Raw genomic sequence first — 24,627 nt, 5'->3', positions numbered from 1 at the left:
ATTCTGCCTCCTCACATGAACTGACCAGTGGAAACGGGGAGATACTGGAGATGCTATTTTCTAGCCATCACCTGGAAGGCGCACCTGTGCTTTTGTAATTGAGCTCAGTCCACTCTCCAGGGCCTAATTATGTGACTTGTGAATTGCCCAAGCCTCTTTCTTTTCTTCTTTCTTCTACCCCTTCCCTTCCAGGGCTTGCTCACCTTTGGTCAGCTACATTACTACCTAACACATTTCTCTGGAGGAACCAGCACATGACACGCTCCTGCGGTGGGGCCAAAGGGAGATTACTGACGTGACAAAAGGAAATGAGACTTAGGTCGGGCCCCTTTGTGACTGTGGACATGAATAGAATATTTGTGGGGGAAGAAGATGACAACATTTGGAAAATATTAAGTTCATATAATTTCTGTAAACTTCAATTATTCATGCTCCTTTTCTAAATAGAGTATTCAGTATAAACTACTGTCTCTGACATTTATTTTGCTATAAAATTAGAGATTTCTAAGCCTGTTTGCCATAAGCTCATTCTGTTTTAATAGCTATATGAGGGTGAGGATAGAGACAAATTTGAATAGTTTGGGTCTTTCTATCCTGAAATCTCCAGGCTTTCTACAGAATAGAACTGGGGTTTTCACATCCTTACTGCCTAGTATATGCTCTCTTGGAGGAGAGGATGCTGGTAAACTGAGCACTCTATGGTCTTTGCATTTATATAGGGAAGCAGAACTTCAGGAATGGGAGACCACAGATGGCTTGTGATCTGCATTGTTGGAGAGAGTACCTACATCAACAACATCATGGATTTTTAGCATATTAGAGTTGGAGCAACAACTTCTCTGAGGAGCTGCTCATTTTCTCTTGCGTAGCGTTTTGGATAAAGCACTGGATTTAGGGTCAAAGGACCTCGGTTCAAACACAACCCTGCCAGTTAATGCTGGTGTGACTCTAGGTAAGTCACATAACTTCTCCTGACTCCAGTTTCTTCATCTGTAAAATCCAGTGGTCAGATTAGGTGGCTTCTGAGGTCTCTTTCAGCTCTAAATCTATGATCCTAAAATGAAGATAAAAATCCTATCCTCTAGAGTTGTTGTAGAAAAGGCGCTTTGTCAATCATAAAGGGCCAAAGAAATGTGAGTTATCGTATTATAGACAGAATAAGACAGGAAGCTAGTGAAGATGAAGAAGCAAGAACAAGGATAGTGGTGGCTTTATGAATTGTTGTACTCATTATTGTGGTTTGGCCTTCATTCTTGAAGAAGACCAAGATATCAGGAGGGTGATATCTTGACTTGCAAATGATTTGGATTTAAGTGAGGCAGGGCTGTGCTAAATCACCAGCCTCACTCTATTCTCTGGAGCCATCTGGGGAGTGGCAAGAGATAGATCAGGATGAATGGAGATGGCCCTGTATGCAATGGGAGACCTTGGCCTTATTAAGCTAAGATCTTTTTCCAGGTCTCAGTTTGTCTGAGGAAACACCCATTCAGTGATTAAGGCTAGGTAAGAAATGAGGCCAAAAATGCCCTCTTTTACATACTCAAAAAAAAAAATCAATCTGGGAGGGGAAGACCCGAAATGTTTCTGGCCAAAACAGAAACAATTGCTATTTACACTCACTTTGAGCCATCAAAACCAAAACAATTGAAGCTTGGGCCTATTGTTGGCCAATCAGTGAGAGCCAGAGTGATTTGGATTTAAGGCATGTTCAAGAGGGTACATTTGAATCCCTAGGGGCTTTCTCAAAACCTGGTTTTCCAGTGCTCTATTTCAAGAAATCACAAATGAAATCACCTGGGGCAAAAGAGTTAATTGTTCCAGTTTTTTTTAAATGATGGGATAGATAAGCAGAAAAGAGGGAAAAAAAATCTAGCCTGTAAACCCCAAGACATCTTGCGTGGTTTCAAAGACCAAAATTTATATTCCTTTGGGCAGAGCACCCGTAGGTAAGGGTATGATACCCAAGGTGGGACTTTATGAAAATAAAAGATTAAATGAGGTGCTCTGGTCACACATATGGCCACAATCAAAGGATTGCCTAATTTCCTAGTTCAGAACTCTTTCCACTATACTATGTGGCTTTCCCTAAATTATTTTCATTCTTCAATGAATGTTTCAACTCAAAGCCTACTTTTTCTAAGAAGCCTTCTCTGACTGTCCTAGACATCAAGGAATTCTCCCTTTTCTTAATTCCTGTATCTCTACTGGTCCATATCTCAGCTGTCTGAGCCTTGTCTTTCTACGGGGCTTGTCAATCATCTGACTGAGGTCAGGGGTTGGATCTTCTTTGTATCCTCCACAGCATTCAGCATAAAGGTAGGCAAGAAGTAATTTTCTATCTGCTAGATCCAATGGCCTTCTTTCCTTCCTCATCATTCTTGACTTCCTTTCAGTCTTTGGTCCTGTCAGTCATCTTCTGGATCCTCTCTAGGTTTTCAAGATTCCATTCCTCTTTGGTTTACCTCTTAGCAGTCATTCCTTCTCAAGCTCCTTTCCCACTAATGCTGTGTTCCCCAAAGCTCTGTCCTGGACCCTCTTCTCTTTTGCCTATGAATTGTCTTGCTTGGTGATTTCATCACCAAGGTATTTAGTTATCATGTCTATGCAGATCATTCTCAGAACATTCATCTAGCCCTCAACTTTATTTGGAGCTAGTCTTACATTAGTAGTTGACTATTAGACATCTCACAGGCATCTCAAACTCAACATGCCCAAAACTGAATGAATTATTTTCCCCCTATACCTTTCTCTCTTCCAAAATTCCCTTTTGCTATAAAGGATATCACCTCCTCCCTCTCCCCCAGACTGAAACCTTATCCTCAATTTCTCTCTCACCCTCACACCACATATGCTTTCTGTTGCTAAATTGTCATTTCTCCTTCACAGTATCTTTTATATATGTCCTCTTCTCTCCACTCATACAGCCTTTGTCACCTTACACTCAGACTCTTGCAATAGCTTTCTGATCAGTTTTATTGCCTGAAAGCTCTTCCCACTAGAATTCATCCTCCAATGAGTTGCCAAAGTGATTTTTCCAAAAAGCAAGTCTAACCAAGTAATTCCTTCCCCTACTTAGTAAACTCTAGAGGCTCACTATCACGATCAAGTATTAAATAATATAATAATAACATAACATTATATTATAATAGGAAATGTAATACTATCAGAATCAAATATAAAATCTTCTCATTGACATTTAAAGCTGTGTAGAATTTAGATTCTTTTTAACTTTCCAGTCTTACATTTTATTCCTTTCTAAGTATTCTTTAATCCAGTGAAACTGGACTTCTTACTGATCAGTCACTCAAAAATATTAAATCTTTACTAAGTGCCAGAGGATACAAAAAAGGGGGCAAAAATAGTCCTTCCCCTGATGGAGATCAGGTTTACTGGAGGAAAAAACATGCAAACAATTATGTACAAACAAAACAGATCTGGGACAACTTTCCAGTAATCTCCCAGGGAAGGCATTAAGATGAAGGAGAACAGGAACAGAACTCTTGCAGAAGGTGGGACTTTAGCTGAGACTTGAAGGAAGCCAGGGAGGCCAGGAGGCAGAGGTGAGGAAGGAGGGCATTTCAGCCATGGGGAACCATGAGCGGAAATGCACAGGATCAGGAGATGAGGTTTCTTGTTCAGAGAACAGCAGGGGGATCAGTGTCACATGGAGGAAAGTGAAGTGTATAAATGGAAAGATGGGCAATTAGGTGGAGCAGTGGATAGGTGCTGAGCCTGGAGTCAGGAAGATGCATCTTCCTAAATTCAAAACTGGCCTCAGATTTACTAGCTATATAATCCTGAGCAAGTCACGTAATCCTGTTTGCCTCAGTTTCCTCATCTGTAAAATGAGCTGGAGAAGGAAATGGCAAGTCTCTCCAGTATCTTTTCCAAAAAACGGTCAGACATGACTGAAAAGAGAGTGGAAAGATCGAAAAGAGTCACGTTATTTAAAGTTTTACAAGCCAAACAGATGAGTTAATATTTGATCTGGAGGCCATTATAATAGGGAGCCACTGGAGTTTGCTGAGTCGGGTGGTGACAGTTCAGACCTGTGCTTTAGGAACCACTCTGGTAGCTGAATTGGAAGAAGCACTGGAGTGGGGAGAGTCTTATGGCAGGAGGACCAACCAGCGGGCTATTACAGGAGTCCTGCAGTGCAATGATGAGGGTCTCCAGAGTGGGGACAGTGTCGTTGGAGAAAAGGGGGCAGATACTTTCTGAGATTCGTATTGTACGTATCTTATTTGTATAGTTATTTCCATGTTATCTCCCCAGTTAGAATATGAGCTCCCTGAAGACAAGAGCCATGTTTTTGCCTTTCTTTGCTTCTCCAGTGCCTATTATAATGTCTGGCATATAGTAAGTACCTAACATATGATTTTTGATGGACTGACACAGGAGGGAGACATCAGTTGGTCCTCTACTGGTTGATCCTCATTCATACTTGTGTATGAAGGGGACCACATTATCTAAGCAATCCTTTCCTCTAGATTCTTCACTGTTCCTTTCACATGGGGCATGTGCCAGGAAACCGAGTAGAGGGATCTGAAATGCCCTTGCTTCCATTGTCCTGCCAAGGCGAGTGAGATCACATTCCATCCTAAGGCTTTATTATGAGCAGAAGCTGCAAGCAGGATGTAGAAAGCCTTGAGATAATTCCACCTCTGGACACATCCTGGGAGGAGCTGCCAATTCCCATCAAAGGCAGTAAATGTATCAATTGCTCAAAACCCAACAAGTGTTTAAAACAGCCCTGAGATAATCAGGTGGAAAATCTGATTTTCGAGAACTTGTTTCTAAAGAAGAAAGTCATGCTGTATTCAGCCCTCTCCAGGTACACTGCTCCAATTCTTTTTGACAACATAGCTGAGTCCCTGCCCAGGAGCCCACAGGCTGATTTATGTGATAATAATGTTATTAAATCACGGGATCCATGAAGCTGTTTATGGGTTTAAGGTGTGCCTCATCAGGAATAACCACAAATAAAATATACATCTTGCACCTGTGGCATGAAACTAGGGCATGGGCTGAGGGAAAGAGACAGAGGGTGTGGTGAGATGGTATGGGGTGGGGTTCTCTGGGCCTGAATTAGAGAAGGAGAAAGAAAAAGAAGGTCTAGACACAAACTCAATAGTCCCTGAAACCAGTGTAATCAACCTACTTTCTATTTCCTACTAGAGAACTATTATTCCTCAGGACCTACCCTCTTTGAGCCTATGGACTACTCACAAACACTGAAGAGGCAAGGACCATGAAGTCTATAGCCTTCCCAGAGGATCATTCCCCTCCCCATGTGGGCTTTGCTTGTTTGAGAAATTATCCCTCAGTGCTCCTGCTAACTTTCCCATGCTATGGGAATGACAAATCCTGGCTTGGCAGGTCACCAGGAATTTGAGAGAGAGCACTGTGGCTACTTTCCTCAGTTTCTTCCTTTCTGTGGAGTCCCAGGTGATGGCTCCTTATCATGAGGAAGCCTTACTATACTGTGAAGCTCAGCAGACCTATGTATCCTTAGTGGGTCTTCAGTACGTCTTGCTGCAAACATTACTTCTTATCTCCCTTGCCCAACTCCCATCTCTACAGGTCCCCTGAGAGAAGCACCGGCCAATTGGCATGACTTGAAAAAGAACTCAAAAATCATTATATGATACTTCTCCTTAAATTTTAATGAAACAACAACCTCTCTGGAAGGGAGACTAGGCTTGACCATGGATTTGGGGGTAGTGGGGCCTCTGAAAGGGAGTAAGGAAATAGCTTTTTCCCATCCTGAGGTCTGGGAAACAAGTACGTTGCTGCTCCAACTTGGGCCAAGAAGAGACCTTAGCATTTGGCCATTCTCTATGTGACCTGAAGGCGCCCAAGGCAGTAGGGCTTTGCTATAAGATGACTGGGCAAGTGATAGGTGTGAAAAGATCATGAAAACAAGACAATCACCCTATCTGTTCAGCCAGGAACAGAAAAGAAGCTGACCAAGCAGACGCTGCTGACACCACAGACTTGGGATTTCCAGGGACTGTATTCTCTCTCGTTGTGCCCCATTACTTTTCTTCAGAGGATAGGAAGGTACCGAGAAATACTAAATACCAGTTAGAGGAATAACACTTTTCCATCCGGTGAAACTATGATTTTCCATGGTGGGCGATGGTCCGTTCCCACGAGGCACAGGCAACCATGACTGATCCTTTCCTCCCAATGATAGTTCTGAACAGATTGTGTGGGCTCCTGGCATGGCTCAACAGATGCCTACCATGAGCATCCGGATTTTCCTAGCAAAGCTTTTGAATCCTTGGCCCCAGGCCGTGCATGACCTAGGATTTCTTCTCTCACCCTCCAAAAATGAATGAACTGAATTCATTTACTGTTACCAAATCCCACACAGGCTAGTTTTATTACTTTCCTGTTTTTTTTTCGTTTGGTCACTCACCCACTCACCCTCCATCCCTAGATTTCAAACTCTTAGAGGGTAGGTTTGCTTCTCTCTTCTCCTTCCTTGCTCCCAATGGACTCACAGAAGTCGTGACCTGGGGGGTGGGGGAGCTCTTCTTATGTCTCTCCCAGACTGCAAACTCCTCAAAGGTAAGAGTGTCGATTCATTCCCTTTGACTTCTCCTTCCTCCACTAACCAGTAGAATTTAGCATTGGGTTCTATCCACGAACACTCACTGAGTACTTAATGAATTGAGACTGAGTTATGACATAACAGATAGTTCTTTTTTCTCCTGCTGTTTCCTTCTTCCCTTCATCCTGCAGTCCTGAGGATCATCTGACCTCCCACCCCAGCCATTGTTGACCTTGCCTTGAAGCAAATATCCTCTACTTTCCAAGTACTCAAACTACTTTTTTATATCCTGGGTAGTCTAGAGAACAGAACACATCTCTGCTTCCTCACATGTCCACACCTGGTACTCAGAAGGAATGGGTAGTGGGGTCCCAAGCAGGTCAAGTTTCAGATGTGATCTTGACTCTGACCCTGGCATGTGTGAGAACATCTCTCAGCCTGGGGTAGGGGAGGTAGGGGTTGTTGGAAGAAGGCCAGGGAGTGAGTCACTATTTGGGACTGTTACTAGAATTCTCTCTGAATTTCTTTGTCTCCAGGGCCTGGGTACTGGGTGGACAGTTTGCCAAGAGATCACAGAACTGCTGAGAAAAAGAAAAAAAACTCCTCTGTTCCCCAGTGCCTAGCAGAGCAGCTTCCTTTCCTCCTTACCCACACTGCCTCACAGAAAATCGTAATAGTTACCATTCACATAGCACATTAAGGTCAGAAAAACACTTATCACAAATATCTCATTTTATGCTCATAACAACCTCACATGGGAGGCAGGTTCTATTTTTGTTCCTATTTTACAGATGTGAGAACTGAGGCCCACCGAGGTTAAGTGGCTTGCCCAAAGTCAAACAGCTAGTAAGTATCTATGGCTAGATTTGAACTCAGGTTTTCCTGACTCCAAGTCCAGTACTCTATCATCTAGTCCTTTAGGTACAGAGTCATAGAAATGAATAGCTGAAAGGGAGGCCATCTAATCTGGCTACCTCAGCATAGTCATCGTCTTCAAAGCAACCTTGACAAATGGCCAGCTAACTCTCCACTTGAATAGCCCAGGTGAAGGGGAATCTACTGCCTCAGTGGAATGACAGTCCATCCCCCTTCTGTATAGCTTTCAAGAAGCTTTTGCCTAAACACAATCCTATCCCTTCCACTCTACAGCTTCCTAGTTCTTCCATCTGGAGCTAAGCGCAACAAATATAATCCCTCTTCAACAGGACAGTCTTTCAAATAGGGGCAGGTAGGTGGTGCAGTGGATAGAGCACCAGTGCAGGAGTCAGCAGGACCTGAGTTCAAATCTCACCTCAGACACTTGACACTCACTAGCTATGTGACCTTGGGCAAGTCACTTAACCTCAATTGCCTCATCTTGGGTCATCTCCAGTCATCCTGGACTCAGGTGGCTCTGGAGGAGAAGTGAGGCTGGTGACCTGCACAGCCCTCCCTCACTCAAAACAAAGTCAAGTGCAAGTCATGTCATCATTTCTCTGATGGCATGGTCTTCTTTGGCAATGAAGAATGAACACACTTTCAAATACTTGATGAGATATTTTATCTACCCCCAACCCTAGATTTCTCTTGGATAAACATACCCACCTTCTTCTAACAATCCACCGAGGGTGTGGTTGCCAGCCTTCTCAGGAATCAAGGACACTTTCTTTTGGATTGAATTACCTGTCAATATTCTCACTAAAATGTGATTCCTTTAAACTAAGCATAATTAATAGTAGAGATGTTCTGACCAGGGTAGACAGCAGGTTCTTATTTCCCACCCTCTGGAGAAGGTTAACATGTGTGATGTTTGTCTTGTATCTGTGTAGATTCCTGCTTTCAACTACTACTTTTATTTGGGGCAGTGTGCTCCACAAAATACCATTCACTACTGTGTCCTTGGCCACTGTCACCCATTGTCCTTAATGTATCTAACCCAGGACAGGGGCTTATCTTCCCTCAATAGGCAGATTTGAAAAAAAAACAAACAACCCTCCCTGGATTTTGCTCCCAGCAAACTACATGACATAGGCAGGGGCTGCCTTTTCACTTGGGCACAGGAAGTCCCCCTCCCCCATTCCTGGAGCACTTTCTCTCTTCACCTCCACCTCTTAGAACTCCCTCAAAGGCTCTGCTCAGGATGCCTTCTTCAAGGGGCTTTCCTGGTTCCCTTTGTGAGTGTCCGACACTATCATTTTGCATTTATTTGTATATATCCTGTATTTACTTATCTGTGAACATGTGGTATGCCCCCAGTTGAATTTAAGTTCCTTGAAGGCAGGAACGATTTCCTTTTTGTCTTCATATGCCCTCTTAGTGCCTCACATGGTGCCTAGAACATAGTAGGTGTTGAACAAGCACTCAGTGATTAAGGGTCAACACATCACTGGGAAGATTGGTTTATTCCAAAGCATCATCAGCTTGCACCTCCAGTCAGAGGAAGGAGTCATGGCTCTGCTTGGGGAAAGGGTCAAGGTTCAATGTGGGGCAAGGGTGGGCATAGTTGCCCTTCCTTCCCTATTATACAGTGGCTATGGCTGGTGCTCATGGCCCTGGATGATCCCTTGAGGATAGGAAGGGTGGCTCCCAGGCCTGGTACCCTTTGGGGCATGAGTGAACATGAGAATCTTGGCCAGAAAGAAAGTATCAAATGGCAGTGAGTGGCCATTCCTTCACCCAGCCCCCTTCCACTCCAAGGAGAGAAGAGAGGTAGCAATTATTTTGGGTTCAATGTCTATTCCTTCCTCCTTGATAGTTTTTTATTTTCTCTCTAACACTCCCTATGGGAGTGGGTGCTTCTGGTATTATGTCCTTTGTCCCTGGAAAGAAACAGTGTCTCCTAATCCTTTCTGCTTTGTGGCCATGTGTGGCCTGGTGTGCCTTGATGACTGAGCACCAGAGGCCAAATCAGAGCTGGGTCTAACTCCATGGGGTTGGCCGGAAACACAGATCTAAAACCTTAGATCTTAGATCCAAAACTAGGAGGGCTATCAGAGGCCATCTAGTCTAACCCCCTCATTTTACAGATGAGGAAGCAGGTCCCAAGAAGTTAAATGACTTATCCAAAAGCCTTGAGTCCAGCTTCTCTGATTTCAGAGCTCAGCACTCCTTCTGAAGTCTCCCATGTTTTATGATGAATCAAAAGACTTCAGAGAAACATGAGAAGGCTCATATAAACTGACACAGAGTGAAATAATCAGAACCAGAAAAACAAGAAGATGATTGTAGTAATGTAAGTGGAAAGAATAAAGAAACAAAACTGCAAGATGTGTAATTATAATGACCAAGAAAGCTGGCCCTTTCTTTTCTAAGGTGAAGTCTGTGGGTATGGAATATTGAGAACATGGTCAGATTTAGCTTTTGTGATCCTTGGGTTTACAGGGGATGACGGAAATGGAGGGGGGAGGATGATATTTGGTAAAAGGGTGACATAAATACAAAAGATATGAATAAAATAAAAATAAAATAAAATCATGTTTTAAAATTCAGGGCCATTCATTTAAGCTGATTCAAGCAGCTCATCTTTTTTCTTTTCCTATGAAGTGTTGAACACTTAACTATGTCATGAAAAGGACCTCAAAATACAGAATGTTGGTTTTATTGGTGACAAGGTAGAAAAGGCTTCCTATATTTACAGAGAGTCTGGATGAGGCCAGGGCAGAAATGTTAACAAAAGCAGAAATTACAATATAGACAGGGAGCAGCGCGAGGAGGAGCAGGAAATAGCTCTTCCATGGGGCAAACTTGATACCCTTCCTTCTCCTGAGGGAAAAGGTGTTTTACTGTGAAGGTGTCACCTACAAGGTTTGAGCTGTGTTACAAAGGGTGTAGTGTGTATGTGTGCATGGCTAGGGTGAGCCACCTGGTCAATGGCCCGCAGGTCTGGGGATGGCTGGGCTGCTCTCAGACAAGTTCAACTTTGGCGTTGGGGTAGACAGCTACAACGTCGTAACCCTCTGGGGGCTTCACCCGGGCCTTGGCATGGGTCTCACAGTACAGACACTCCTCAATAAAGAAGTACCCTCTCTGCTTGAGGTTGAGGCCACAGTCACTGCACATGAAGCACTCCGGGTGGTAGAGTTTGTCCCGTGCCTTCACAATTGTGCCCCTGGGGAGAGAAGGAAGGGCACGAAGAGAAATCACAATAGATGTTTTGATCACCACCTTGCACCAGCTTTCACTTCTTGGCCCTCCCTTGTTTTTGTTTTTGTTTTTTTTTAACGTTTATTAAACATACATTAAGACTTCAACAGTGAAAATGGAAAGAATGATAACAGGACCCAAAACTGAATGTTGCAAAATTATAATGACCAAACTTGTTCCTGAAGAGAGTTGGGAAATACTTCCTTTCTTTGTAGAGATGGAAGAATAGGAGTATGGAACACTGCACAGACTATCAGATTCAGCCGACATGATGGCTAATTTTGCTGAACTGTTATTTATTCCTCTTTTAAAAAATTCTTTGTTACAAGGGATGGTTTGTTGTGTAGGGGAGAGAGAAAGGGTTTTGAAAATTAAGGTAATGTTAATAGATCACATGTCCTACCCTTAAATTTCCAGCAAAAGGAGAACTCAGCATAACACATGAGGCTAATGTAGTCCACATCGAGGGGCCCCAGAATCTGTCAATGCCTTTGGTGCCTCCATTAAAAACCATTGCTCATGTGCCTGATGGTCACAAGCTAGCTGTGGCCTGAATCCTTCATGGAAGTTCTTGGCATTAAAGAAATATAGATGTCTTTCACAGGAACAGTTTACAAAAGTTGTTCTCATCATTGTAAGGGAACCTGACCTGCATGACATGCCCCAGCCCCAGAACTGACACACTAGAAGAGAGAGAGGAAGGAAGCTGCCTGTATGTACTCACACGATGCCATTCCCACATCTGGTACACTCAGGGAGCAGCTGCAGACTGCCCATGGGGCCACCTAGCTTGGAGACAGGAGACTTGAGGCTTCTGGGGCCACCTGCCCGATCTAATTTCTCACCTGCCAAGGGAAGGGACACATTTTGGACATGGACCAGACTTAAATGTCCTGACCATCAAGCTAGAGTTTAGAAAGCTGGGCAGTTGGGACAGGAGCCCAAAAGAGAGAGACAAGCACAAAACACATGCAGTCATTTGTACCACAGATGAGAACCCAAGAAAGATGGAGAACATACAGGTGTCACTTGGGGACAGGTGTTTGGGGACATACATATCATGCACATCTGCATCTATAGGGGCTCAGAGCCACTGGACTGTGAAAAGTCACAAACTTCATTTTGAAAACCACATTCTAGCTCCTTTGTGGCAGACTTGTGTCTCAGAGACATGGGGCTTTGGGATCCTTGGCTTGGTTTGTGGCCATGCTGGTGTTCAGGTACTTCATTGTCTGATCCACCCATTGTGCTACCCTGAGAGAGAGCTGTACCCCTGGCATCCCATCTTGCCCTTACTATTCTTAGTCTCCCACCCTTTCCAGCTCCCCATCCTGTTCCACACACCCTAATCTGTGAGACTACCAACAGGCTTCTCCAATCAATGACTATGTCTGTAATGATGGTAATAAAGATTCACCGAGTTTGAAATCATTGTGTATTTCTTTGGTACACATTCTGTTCTTACTTATCTGTGAACAAATTGTGTCCCTCTAGAAGAAGGTAAGGTCCTTGAGGGAAAGTATTGCCTGTCTTACTTTCATCTATTTATCTCCCGCATCTAACCCAGTTTCCAGCACACAGTAGGTGTTTAATAAATGCTTGTTGATTGACTGATTGATCTCCCAGTTCTATTCCTATGTGATGCAGAATGAATGAGAACCATTATAGAAAATGAGGGACACAGTGACCTGACCTCTTTGCTCGAGGCAGTTAAACTGTTTTCCTCCTTGCCCCTTTCTCATCCTCCTACCTTGGTCTCTTCCCCCACCCCCAAGTCATAAACCTGTACTCTGGTGCGAGATCATTATAAGTGTGATATCCACTGCATGTGGGCATACATTCACAAGCGTGTGTGCACAGACATTTGAAATGACACCCCTAAGCCTTGCATTGAGCATACTAGTATGCACATGTCATATTTTTATAGGCGGACAAAAATATAGTCATAAGATCATAGTTTTAGAGCAGGAAGGGACCTTGGTGGTCATCCAGTCCAACAGCCTAATTTTATAGTTGAAGAAACTGAGGTCCTGAGAAGTTAGGTGACTTCCCCAAAGTCACTCATCAGCATCAGAGGAGGGTTGGAACCCCCTAAAAAAGCATTGCTTTTTCTATTGGTTTTCTCCTGTTTCTTTCTAATTGCTAGTATCTGATAATCAGTTGTGATGCTGCCCACCCATTCTGGACTGAAACCTAGAAATGGGATGATTTAAACTATAGCCCAGAGAGAAGGAGCCTCCAGGATGCAGGCATATGCATCTCTATCCTCACTCCTTACTTCTGTAGGTAACGATGAACCCTCAGGTTCATCCTTTTTGTAGGTAAAACAGACAAACAAACAAACAAAAAGACCCCACACTCTACTACCACAAACTAAGAGCTTTGGGAGGCAGGGATATTAAGCTCACTATTTTAGCTAATTTGGGCCAATAACCCAAGCTGAGGCATGTGGGAAGACAAAGGCTGCCTAGATCACCTTTGGCCATTTCCAGGGAATATCTACCCAACTCCTCTGCTTCCTGCCAACTCAATACTGGCACTGCCTGTGGGACTCTGTCATCCTTGGCAGAGACCTCAAGGTCTCAGACACCATAGCTGGCCATCTGATGTTGCCTGATACAGAAGAGAGGGAAGAAGAACTTTCAGAAGCATTTAAGACTGAGATAGCTTTTACTGAGGACATCAAAGCTGGAGTATAGGGCTCTCATCTCTCCCCCCTTCTGGCAAAGATGCAGAGACACAAAAAGTCATAAAAGCTATAAGCTCAAAATCCTGGCATAAATATGGTAAATAATCAGTTCTTAGGGTTGTGGTGGCAGAAGTTACCAGGGCAAATACCAGGTTACAGCAGGGAAAAGGGGAAGGGTCACCCCATGACATGGCATAGATTCTCAAAATCACAAGAGTGAGGTCTAATTAACTCGCAGCCCCTCTGCTTAGAATGTCCTGTACGGAGAGACTTCTAATCCGTCCTACGGGATATGCAATTTGGGATGTCCAAAAGGCAGTTTGTGATTTGAGACTGGATTTAGAGAGACTAAGGCTGTATAAAGAGATATGAAAGTCATCTGTATGAAGATGAAAATTTGAACCCATGGGAACTGATGAGATTACCAAGTGAAAGAAGACAGAAAGAAAAGGGAACTCAGAACAGAATGTTGGGGGACACTCATCATTTTCAAGCAAAAAAGATTCAGCAAAAAAAGGCTGAAAAAGGGAAGTAAGACCAGTAGAGAGAGTAGACTCATGAGAACTCAGAAAGGAGAGTGCATCTAGGAGATGGTCAATAGTGTTAAATGCTTTACAGAGAAGTTAAGGATGAGGGTTGAAAAGAGGACTTTAGAGTTGTCCGTTAAGAGGTTACTGAGGAGCATAGAGCATCTGCCCAGGAGTTGAGACCTGAATTTGAATCCAGCCTCAGATACTTACTAGCTGAGTGACCCTGATAAATCACTTAACTCTGATTGCCTCCAAAAAAATAAAAAGGAGAGAGAGACAGAGATGGGGAGGGAGATGGGGGGGAGGGAAATAGGGATAAATATATCCTTTGAAGAAAATTCCAGAGGGAACTTACCTCAGCCCCATAGCTCTTGACCACCCACAGACAGATGAGGTCAGCTGTTTCTGACAAACCAATCAGCCCCCTCAAGCCCTACATGTTCTAATGTCTGACCTGCACTGCCTAAAGTCAGTCTGCCCTGTCTCAGATGGATTACTGTTTAACTAAATCTGGGACATGAGTCTTGTCTACCCACCCCTCCTCTCCAACCCCTAAGTGTGAGCTCTCTGAGGGCAGGAACCAGGGCTGTGCCTCAGTCTCAAAAGGAGAATGATGTCTGGGTCAGGAATCCCTTGAGAAGTTCAAAATAATACCCCAAATGCCCATAGTTTCTCTCTTAAGTGTTCAGTATCCTTTAGTTTTTCTTAAACTTTCATCAGTGGGCACAGAGTCATTTTATAGGTGATGACACTGTGCGATAGCAATTTCGCATACAATCCTTCTTTTTAAAAATGTTTTGTATATTGAAATGCCTGTGTTGGCTGATGACTGTTAGGCTCATGATGAAACCCCACCCCCCCTTGCATTTTTAGAGGCTTAAAAAAAGAGAAAAAAGAATGATAGAGTGTTGCTTCAGACAGGTCACTTAATCTCTCTGAGCCTGAGAGTTATTGGAAGTAAGTTCAGAGGAGAACCCAAGGTTCCTGGCTCTCAGTTCAGTGCTGACCACATCAGATTGTGGCACTCCTAGCTCAGAAATGAACAATCCAAGAGCGTTAATGGTCTGTAGGGAAGTTGTTTTCTGTTTTTTACTGAAAGCTGTATTTTGAAAGCCACCCCTCCCAACCCCCATCTTACTGCTAATGGGTGAGGTTAGGCACTCAATTCATTGAGCCCACCCTTCTCATGAGGACAGAGGCCCAGAGGGGTAAAGTAACTATTCCAAGGTCATGCTGTCAGTCAGTAAGGGGCAGAGGCTGACTTTGAATGCAGGTTTTCTGATTCCACAGTTTGGACTTTTCCTGGTAGGTCGTACTTTGTCCTAGGCAAGCATAAGACTGGGTGGGGAGAAGGGAAGGAAGGGTGGGACATCTTACCATTTTCTCCAGCTTCTAGCATGCCCTGTAGGTATCTGAAGGACCCAGACTGCTTGGGCTCCGAGGCAGGTTCTCCATATTCCTGTAGCATTTTATACACATCAGATTCCACATCAATGCCATTCCTGCTCCTTGGGAGAGATCTTGTAGAGTCAGCACTGCAGGGAGTGGAAGAGAGAGAAAGCACAGGTCCCATGTGGGAACTTTCCAGCTGCTACCTACAATGGACCCTCACCCTCATGGCTCAGGCCAACTGGAGGAGCTGTCCCCAGACAGGGTGTCTGATAGAGACAGCCAGCTCCTCATCTGCTTGGATCAGAGCTCAGCCCAATTTGGGCCAGGTGGAGGAGTGGGAAGATTGTGGGGGTGGGGGCAGAGTGGTCCACGCTGCTCTCTCCTAGAGAGACTCTGCTCTCCTTCTAGGCCCTAGTAATGCTGCCTCATACCTCTAGAGGGAAGGAGAGGCTTGCCTATGGTATCTTGACTGGAAGGAGTCCAAGTTGTTTAGAGATCAGGAAAAAAGGATCATATCTGTGAAGGATCATAGATTTAGAGCTGGAAAGGAAAGTAGGATTATGGAATCCCACTCTCTTATTTTAAAGATGAAGATACACATGACTACACATGTATAACCTATATTGAATTGCTTTCCTTCTCAATGGCGGTTGGGGGGGAGGGAGAAAAGGAGTGAAGGTGGAACTCAAAGTTTTAAAAACAAATGTTGAAAAATTGTTTTTCCATGCAACTGGGAAATAAGACATACAGGCAATGGGGTATAGAAATCTATCTTGCTGTGCAAGAAAATAGAGGGGAAGGGAATGAGAGAAGAGAGAGGTGTGATAGAAGGGAAGGCAGTTTGAGGGAAGGGGTAATCAGAAAATGCATGCCACCTTGGGGTGGGGGGAGAGGAGAGAGATGGGGAGAAAATTTGGAACTCAAAATCTTGTCGAAGTGAAAGTTGGAAACTAAAAATAAACAAAAAAGAAAGTGGGAAAAAAAAGATGAACATAAAGAGACCCTGAGGGATTCAGCGACTTGCCTAAGGCTAGCTGATAAAGTGCTAAAGCTCAGTGATCTGAGCTCAGGTTCTCTGCCTCCACATTCAACATTCTTTCCACTGCATCGTGATTCTGAAACGGGAGTGTCCTGGTAAATGTGTTTTTGTATGTACTTTTGTCCCTTCCCTCCCTCACTCAGGGCTTAGAGGAGCTCAGCGTTCCCCCTTAGATGATACAGTCAACAACTTCATGGAATACCTTCCTTTCCCAAGTCTATGTCTCTCCCATCCTGTTCAAATTCTCCATGAAATCATGGCCAAGAGCTCCCCATGGTTTAAGGGGTGGAGAGCCAGGATCTTTACGAGTTTCACAAAATCCCTGGGGTATCCTGGGGGAGAAGCCAAAGTAAAGCAGAATGATAAAGTGCAGTGTTTTCAAACCTAATCTATGACTGAGGCAGTGTGGTACAGTGCAAAGTGCGCTTGTTTGGGAGTCAGAGGACCTGAGTTCAATCTCCCAGTGTAACTTTGAACAAAGAGCTTTGGGTCTGTTTCCTCTTCTGTAAAATGAGGGGGTTAGACTATATGGCCTCTAACACCCTTTGCAGCCCTGAATCTATGATCCTACAATCACTTACTACCTGTGTGACCTTGGTCAAGTTACTCCCACCTCTGGGCTTCAGTTTCTTCAGCTATAAAATGGGAGTAGAGGGGTTGGACTAATATAGTAGTATCAAACTTATATAGTAACGGAACAAGGGGGTAGCTAGGTGGTGCAGTGGATAAAGCACTAATGCAGGAGTCAGGAGGACCTGAGTTCAAATCTCACCTCAGACACTTGACACTCACTAGCTGTGTGATCTTGGGCAAGTCACTTAACCTCAATTGCCTCATCCTGGGTCATCTCCAGTCATCCTGATGAATATCTGGTCACTGGATTCAGATGACTGTGGAGGAGAAGTGAGGCTGGTGACCTACACAGCCCTCCCTCACTCAAAAAAACAAAAGTCAAATGCAAGTCATTTCTCTGATGGCATGTTCTTCTTCAGCAATGAAGGACGAACACACACACAGTAACAGCCACATATTGACTTAGAAAACCACAAATTAACATTTTCTATGTTGTATTGTATTTTCATTTATATTAAACAATCCCCAATTACTTTTTAATCTGGTTCAGCCAGGGGAGTTTGGAAGGCCTTGAGTCTGACACCTCTGGACTAGAGGACCTCAAAAGTCCCTTCCAACCCTAAATCTAAGATTCAATGCTGCAAGCTGGTAAGTTCTCTATTTTTTTCTACAAATTCATCAGGGTAGCTTTCAGAGCTTCAACACTACGACCCAGTGCTGCAGAGAAGGAGAATCACGGAGCTGAAATGACTAGGTCAGCTAGTTCAAACTCTTTATTTTACAGATAAGGAAACTGAGGTCAAGGAGATGGGAGAAGAAGGTTATGAAGAATCATTTTCAAAATATTCTAACTATAGTTTTTAAGGTTTTTGGTAGTGAAAGTTTTGGAACAAAAAATGCCCATGAGGATTAGTACTGACTGGTGGTGAGGAAACACTGTTGTTCGGAAGGGAAGGGCTGGGTGCTTAGCAAAGGGCAGAGTCACAACCCCATGTCTTGGGTGGAAACCCAGACCCAAAACACTATACATGTCCCTGGCATCTTTAGGGCCCCCAGAAACTCTGACCCAGTGCATACCTGCCCTATGTACCAGTGGCAGAAGAAAGTAGGTGACTGGAGCTATACTTTTAGCATTACCATCCAAATCTGACCAGTTACTTGGGACTACCCTTGATTCCCCTTGTCCAAAGAGAGATCTGTTTCTCTGCCAAGTTCTCGGAAGAGAACTTGGAAGGAGGTTGCTTTTGTTGACAACTTTTGGTCAAGAATTGAAGGGGGATCCAAAAAGCCCCAGCTACCTTGTTTTTTTATGGCTAAATTAGCATTTAGATTAAATGAACACTTCTTCACTGAAGTGGAGGATGATGAATGTTGAACATTGTATACGCTGTGGAACACATTTTATGTGCTGGGTATTTTTGTTGAACCACTTTTTCTTCTTCTTTCCTTTTCCTTTTTGTTATAGGAGCGGTTCTCTGGGTAGGGAAGTAGGGAGGGAATTATTTAGAAGTGAAAGGGATTTAAAAATAAGAGATATCAGTACAATTTTTTTTTTAAACAAAGAAAATAATGTGTCTCAGAGCTGATCAGAGAAGAAATAGTAGTGCCTGGCCAGACCATGCCTTAGACATGGGTCTCTAGCCTAGACCTCACAGGACAGCTAGAATCCTGAGGCAGAAAAAAATGAACAATGGGGAGACCAGTTAAAAGTCATCTGGAAAAAGGGAAATAAGTCCCAGGAGGGCTTGAAGAACATGGAATTCTGGAAAACATAATCAGAGCTGGACAGAAAAGCGGATGATTGCGTCTTTGATGGCGAAGTCTGTTGGCTGATTTATTGAACGTTTAGCACCTGTTTCTGTCTGAAAATCACAATGAAGCAAGCTTTTGCCTTTCTGCTCCACTGGAGGTTTCTGTTCTCCCTGAGTTTACCCTAGGACACATATTTTATTATTTGAGAGACAGGATGGTGTAGTGGATAGACAGTGGCTTCCCAGTCAGGAAGTCCTGAGTTCAACATACTGGCTATGTGACCCTGGGCAAGTCATTTCATCTCTCAGCAACCTAGACTGTTGAACTGTGGAAGGCTAAATTGCAGGGAAAGTGCTGCTTTGGTAAAGGTAGTTCCTGATCAGGAGCTCCACAAGCCAGTGGAGTCATAGGTCTGATCCCTATTCTTTCTCTCTAGGAGAAAAGACCCAAAGGACAGATGCTCATTGACAGATTCTCGAGGTGCCATGAAGAATATGTCCACTAATTTGTTGTTGCTGTTTTTAACTGGACATTTAGCAACTTTTTCTTCCAGCCCAAACCTGCTTCTTAATTCCTGCCGGTCTGGGATAGGGGCTCCAGTTTCTGTATAATTTTTGAGAAAAGAGGTATTTCTCAGAGGAGAATGTGTCTGGGGCTGCCCCCTCTCAGGAGGGTATCCTTTCCTTTCTTCCGAGTGACCAAAAGAATTCTACAATTTAACAGGTGGAGTCAACAAAAGCTAGGATGGGGACACTAGGGTAGGTAATAGAAGCCCCAGGAAGGCACAAAAATGGAGCTAGAACTGTGAAGTTTTGAAGGAGAAACAAGAGCAGCAAAAAAAAAAAAAAAAAAAAAATCGCTCCTGCAGCTGTAGCTTGGGTTATGGCAGGGGTGGGGAACCTGTGGCTTTGAGGTCACATGTGGTCTGCTAGGTTCTCAAGTACAGCCCTTTGACTGGATCCAAACTTCACTGAACAAATCCCCTTAGTAAGAGGATTTGTTTTGTAAAACTTGGGCTCAATCAAAAGGCTGTATACCCAGGAACCTAGACAGACTCAAGGCTGTAGGTTCCCTACCCCTGGGTTAGGGGATAGAGTAGGAAGGAGCTGAGGCCAGGACTAAATTACTGGAGAAGGGGAAACTTATCTTGGAGAACAATCTACCCCAAAGGGTAGAAGTACTCATGGTGGACCTTGAGGTCCTTGACTATTTTAGGCAAGGGTTAGGGGAGCAGTGAGGGTTAGCTGTTCCACTTACCTGTGGGGTGGAGACACATGGAGGTTGCTCATCTGTGCCTGCAAACTGGCCTCACTGTTGTGGGAGTAGAGGCGGGATGGCGTCCCATATTGGAGGCCCAGACTGGCCTTGCTGTCAGCCAGGCTCCCTCCTGAGGCTGAAGACCTTCTACTGTGAGTGAGTCCATTGTCCTAGAAGTAAGAAAATGTTGTGAGGCTGAGACAGCTCAAGAGAGTGTGGGTAAACTGAGGCAGCAGTAAAACACACATCTACTCTAACATAGACACCTGAAAGAGACAGCTGCTTTTGCAGCATCTCCTTGGTCACTGTTTTCTATTCAGTTCAATTCTATTTGTTTTGACAAGTGGTTATTAAGCATTTGCTATAAGCCAGGCACTGGATGAGAGACACAAAAACGTGAAACAATCCCTACCCTTAAGGAACAGACATTCTGCTGGGGATAATAGTATCAGACTATGTTTCTGGGACTAAAGGGGATTCACAGAAGAATTCCATGAACCTAACGAGGTTGCTGGAGAGGCAGTGGTGGGTATTTATATCTACCTTTATACCTCTTTCATGCACTTGTGCACCTAGCACTGAGGAATGATTACTGCAACCAGGCCCTTTAAAAGGCCTGAGTTGTACCTCAGTTGGGACCAAGAGTGTGTTGTGCCTTTTTGCTGCGTAGGTAGTGAGGTGTTGGTAAATCTTTTACAGACTGCTCTAGGGAGGGAGGGAAAATAAGCAGGATCCACTTTTAAGTTTAATCTGTTTTCTCCATCACTTTCTTAAGTCTAGACAACCAACAAATCATGAATCAAACCCTGCTGATTTCCAAGGTGTGAATGCTCACACTGAAAACTTACCCATTGGTTAGAGCTGTTGGACCTAGCCGGATTACAAGGGGACAGCAGGGGGCTCTGCCACTCAAAGTGTTTTCCTCAGGGTAGAGGTTATCTAATGTTGATGGAATATGATAAGATATAAGCACTTACTCTGTGCTGGAGGTAATAAATACCAAATTGAGGGAATCTTTGCCTCCAAAGATCTCACATTCTAATAGAGGGACACAACATACATACGGGAGTGGAGGCCAGGGAAGGAAGTCTTAGTCTATGGAGCCCCAGGGATTATGAATGGAGCCACTGGACAAAATGCCCCTTTCAGGCTACAGTGGTAGTTCTGATTTAATTAATCACTCCTAGAGGGGCAGTTAGGTAGAGCAGTGAATAGAGCACCAGTGCAGGAATCAGGAGGACCTGAGTTCAAACCTCTACTCAGACACTTGACACTCACTAGCTTGGGCAAGTCACTTAACCCCACCTGCCTCATCCTGGGTCATCTCCAGTCATCCTCATGAATATCTGGTCACTGGATTCAGATGGCTCTGGAGGAGAAGTGAGGCTGGTGACCTGCACAGCCCTCCCTCACTCAAAACAAAGTCAAGTGCAAGTCATGTCATCATTTCTCTGCTGACATGGTCTTCTTCGGCAACAAAGGAGAAACACACACAATCACTCCTAGAACAGGGGCAAGAGCCATACACGTGGGTGTGCATATGTACTTGAGTCTAGGCTCACACTTCAGTGTGTGTGTGTGTGTGTGTGTGTGTGTGTGTGTGTGTGTGTGTGTGTGTGTGTGTCCTCCTGGATGGAATTAGAAGGTGATCATTGTTCCTATTTCAAAATGGAAACTGAGGCTAAGGAGAGGGAAGAGATTTATCCAGAGGCAATATGAGACAGAATTGAGACTAGAGTTCCCAATCTCTGAAGGCTTGTCTGTGCTTATCTATGCTATTTCTATGTAGAGTGGCCCTAGAGTAGCCTAATACCCTGTCCCTACTCTCCAACAACTCCCTTAGGTTATAAAATTTAGAACAAGGACATTCAAACGTGAAGCAGATTGGAAGATGGCAGAACAGAAATGCCAGGCTTTGCCAGTGAATTAGCACCAAAGAGATTGAAGTAACCCTTGTTAGTTCAGTCCTATCTGACTCTTCATGACCTTACAAACCATACTGTCCATGGGGTTTTTTTGGTAAAGATACTGGAGTGGTTTGCTATTTTCTTCTCCAGTGAATTAAGGCAAACAGAGCTTAGCTGACTTGGCCAGGGTCACACAGCTAGTAAGTGTCTGAGGCAGGATTTGAACTCAGGTCTTCCTGACTCTAGACCCAGAGCTCTATCCACTGAACCATCTAGCTGCCTTGAATTAACTCTGCACTCCTCTAGAATCTCAGCTCCAACTTCTAGGTGGACCTAAGCCTCTAATTAATATACATGTCATTTGTGAACAGTCTTATACCCTCTATTGGCTGGGGGACCAGTGTAAACCATACTTCCCTATAAGGGTTAGGACTCGATTTCTGAGTCATTGTGTGACATTGGACAAGTCCTTTTCTCTTTCTGGGCCTTAGTTTCTCCATCTATAAAAGGAAGACAGTCTCTCCCAACACTGAGAGTCTAATTTAAGCCTTTAGAGGGGAACAAGCTGGAGGACCAGACTCCTGTGGACCTGGGGATGGAAGCAAGAGTCCAAGACACTGTTTTGAGGCTCACTCAGCCTCTGCTCTTTCAGGAAGGGATGAGGGCTTCCTCCCCACCTTCCAAAGCCCTGAGTCACCAAATCCCTGCTTCCTGACGGTGGGGCACCCCAGGACTGGAAACCAGGAAACTTTTGAAAGTGGTTTGAGCCTAGGGGGGTGGGAGCAGGATTACAATGACTGGGAGGGTTACAGACAATTCAGCTGCAGCAGCTGAAAAAACAAAGCCAGCCTGGGCTTGACAGTCACCTGCTTGGCCCTTTGTGATAATGCTCAGTTCTGTGGCTATCCTTCATCCCCACCCATCCAGAAACTCCTGAGCACCATGCCTAATGCCAATGCCCCAGTGGATTGGTTAAGTGGGGAGGGGTTGTCTAGGAAGGATGGGAGACTGCATGTGAGTACTGAGGGCATACAGGACAGGTAGGAGAAGAGTAGCCTATAGAAATCAAGATCATGTAATTGGAAAAAAATAAAATACTATTAAGTGGTCAAAAAAAGAAATCAAGAGAATAAAAGATTGGAGAAAAATGCCCCCCCCCCCCCCCAAACCACACACTCACTGAGATACACACACACACAGACACACACACACTCTCTTTCTCTCTCTCAAAGGTACATGTTTACATATGTACACCCCTCCCCAACCTCCAAACACACAGAATTCTCTTGGAGAAGATCCAGTGTCCAATGGAGAAGTGAGGTTGGCAAAGTCTGTCAAATACCAGGGGTTTTCCAGCTGCTCACAACTGGCTCGTCACACAAGTCTGCCTAAATCCTTCTTGTGAGGTAGGTCTGCAGTTGTTTGAATGAATTACTTAAAAACAGCATTACAGGCCAGGCCAGGCTTCTGCCAGCCAGAGCTTCCTCTGCCCAGTAGGAACAGAAGAAGCTCCAGTAGAGGTGCCCATGGAACACTTCCTATGGCTTGTCTGACCTTCCGAAATGTGATTGTTTGAAGACCACTGAGTAAGAATATAGGGAGACAAGCTGAGGCCTGGGTCTCACACAGGACACTGACTAGTGCAAAGCAGATGATGATGATAGATATCTGATACATTCCCTTTATGGGCAAAGAATCTCTCTCCCTCTCCTTCTATCTACCCTTTATATTTTGGTATATACTTTCTTCTTATCTCTCTGTTTCCTGAAGTATTTCTCTTAACTTCTGGTTAAGACAGTAACCAGAGGAGTCTGGCTCTCCCACACCTAATTCATCCAAGATCTATAACAGCACCTTATGGAATAATGTTCAAGAAATCCAAAGAGAAAATGTACTAAGCACCTTCCTCCAACCTACAACTGGGCAAAGAGACAGCCAGAAGCCTGAAGACATGGGGATGCAGGGGGACCACTCCTGACAGTGGTCAAGCACTAAAGAGAAAAAGAATATGGTAAATAAATTGGGCACACCCATAAATAACACTAGAAAACCAACAAATAAAAAACTCTCAACTAAACATTAAAATAGAAATTCTGAAAAAATGAAAGGTTAACAAAAATGAAGGCAAAAAAATCCTCATTTTATTAAACTTGGAGCTGTTTCTTTTTTTAACTAATAAAAATGCATTAGTTAACCTATTTTAAAGAGAGACAGGGAAAGCAAATTGATAACTTAAAATGAAACAAAAAGAAGTCACAGCTAATGAAGAAGAAATAAAGGAAATTATTAAAAATTTTTTTTCAAGGGGTGGAGCCAAGATGGTAGAGTGAAGGGGCTTTGAAATTCCCCTCCAGAGAACATTAAAATAACACGTCAAAATAAACTCTGAAGTGTCAGAACCAACAAAAAGGACAGGGTGAACAATTTTCAGGTCCAAGATAACTTAGAATTTTGGCAGGAAAGCTCTGTCTTATTGAGGTGAGAATGGACCACAGACTAGCTTAAGCTCCTCCAGCACAAGCTGTGCCAGGCAAACCAGCAACAGGTCTTGGGATTGTATTGGCAGCTTCTGGAACTCTTAGTCCATAGACAATGAGAAGGTCTGACAACTGTTCAGGAGGAGATTACAGGGGACCTTTTGCTGGTAACCTGAGCATAGTTCCAGATATCAGTATCAGGGTAAGTAGGAGAACTAGCAGGAACAGGGACCCTGGACACAGTTTGAGGGTAGAAAAGAGTTCTTGTGGTTGCTCATTGACTAGAGCACAGACTAGGAGAGCAGTGATCACATCTTTCCTTAGATTATA

The 24,627-nt window shown here is 44.0% G+C and overlaps 1 protein-coding gene across 1 annotated transcript in view; it reads right to left on the bottom strand.

Moving 5' to 3' along the window:
- Positions 1-10,120: 10,120 nt before the first annotated feature.
- Positions 10,121-24,627, bottom strand: part of PDLIM4 (PDZ and LIM domain 4) — a 101,619-nt gene continuing 87,112 nt past the window's right edge. Inside the window, exons 4-7 of the mRNA XM_072629995.1 lie at positions 19,914-20,083; positions 15,278-15,435; positions 11,406-11,526; positions 10,121-10,646 (exon numbers count right to left, since the gene is read on the bottom strand). Of these exons, the coding sequence (XP_072486096.1) occupies positions 10,442-10,646; positions 11,406-11,526; positions 15,278-15,435; positions 19,914-20,083 (654 nt within the window). The 3' untranslated portion in view covers positions 10,121-10,441. The remainder of the gene's footprint in view (positions 10,647-11,405; positions 11,527-15,277; positions 15,436-19,913; positions 20,084-24,627) is intronic.

Source organism: Notamacropus eugenii, chromosome 1 (genome assembly GCF_028372415.1).
Source record: "Notamacropus eugenii isolate mMacEug1 chromosome 1, mMacEug1.pri_v2, whole genome shotgun sequence".
In the NCBI taxonomy this organism is placed as follows: Eukaryota; Metazoa; Chordata; class Mammalia; order Diprotodontia; family Macropodidae; genus Notamacropus; species Notamacropus eugenii.
The sequence above is the reverse complement of the archived record's forward strand: the minus strand, read 5'-3'. Positions and strand labels throughout refer to the sequence as shown.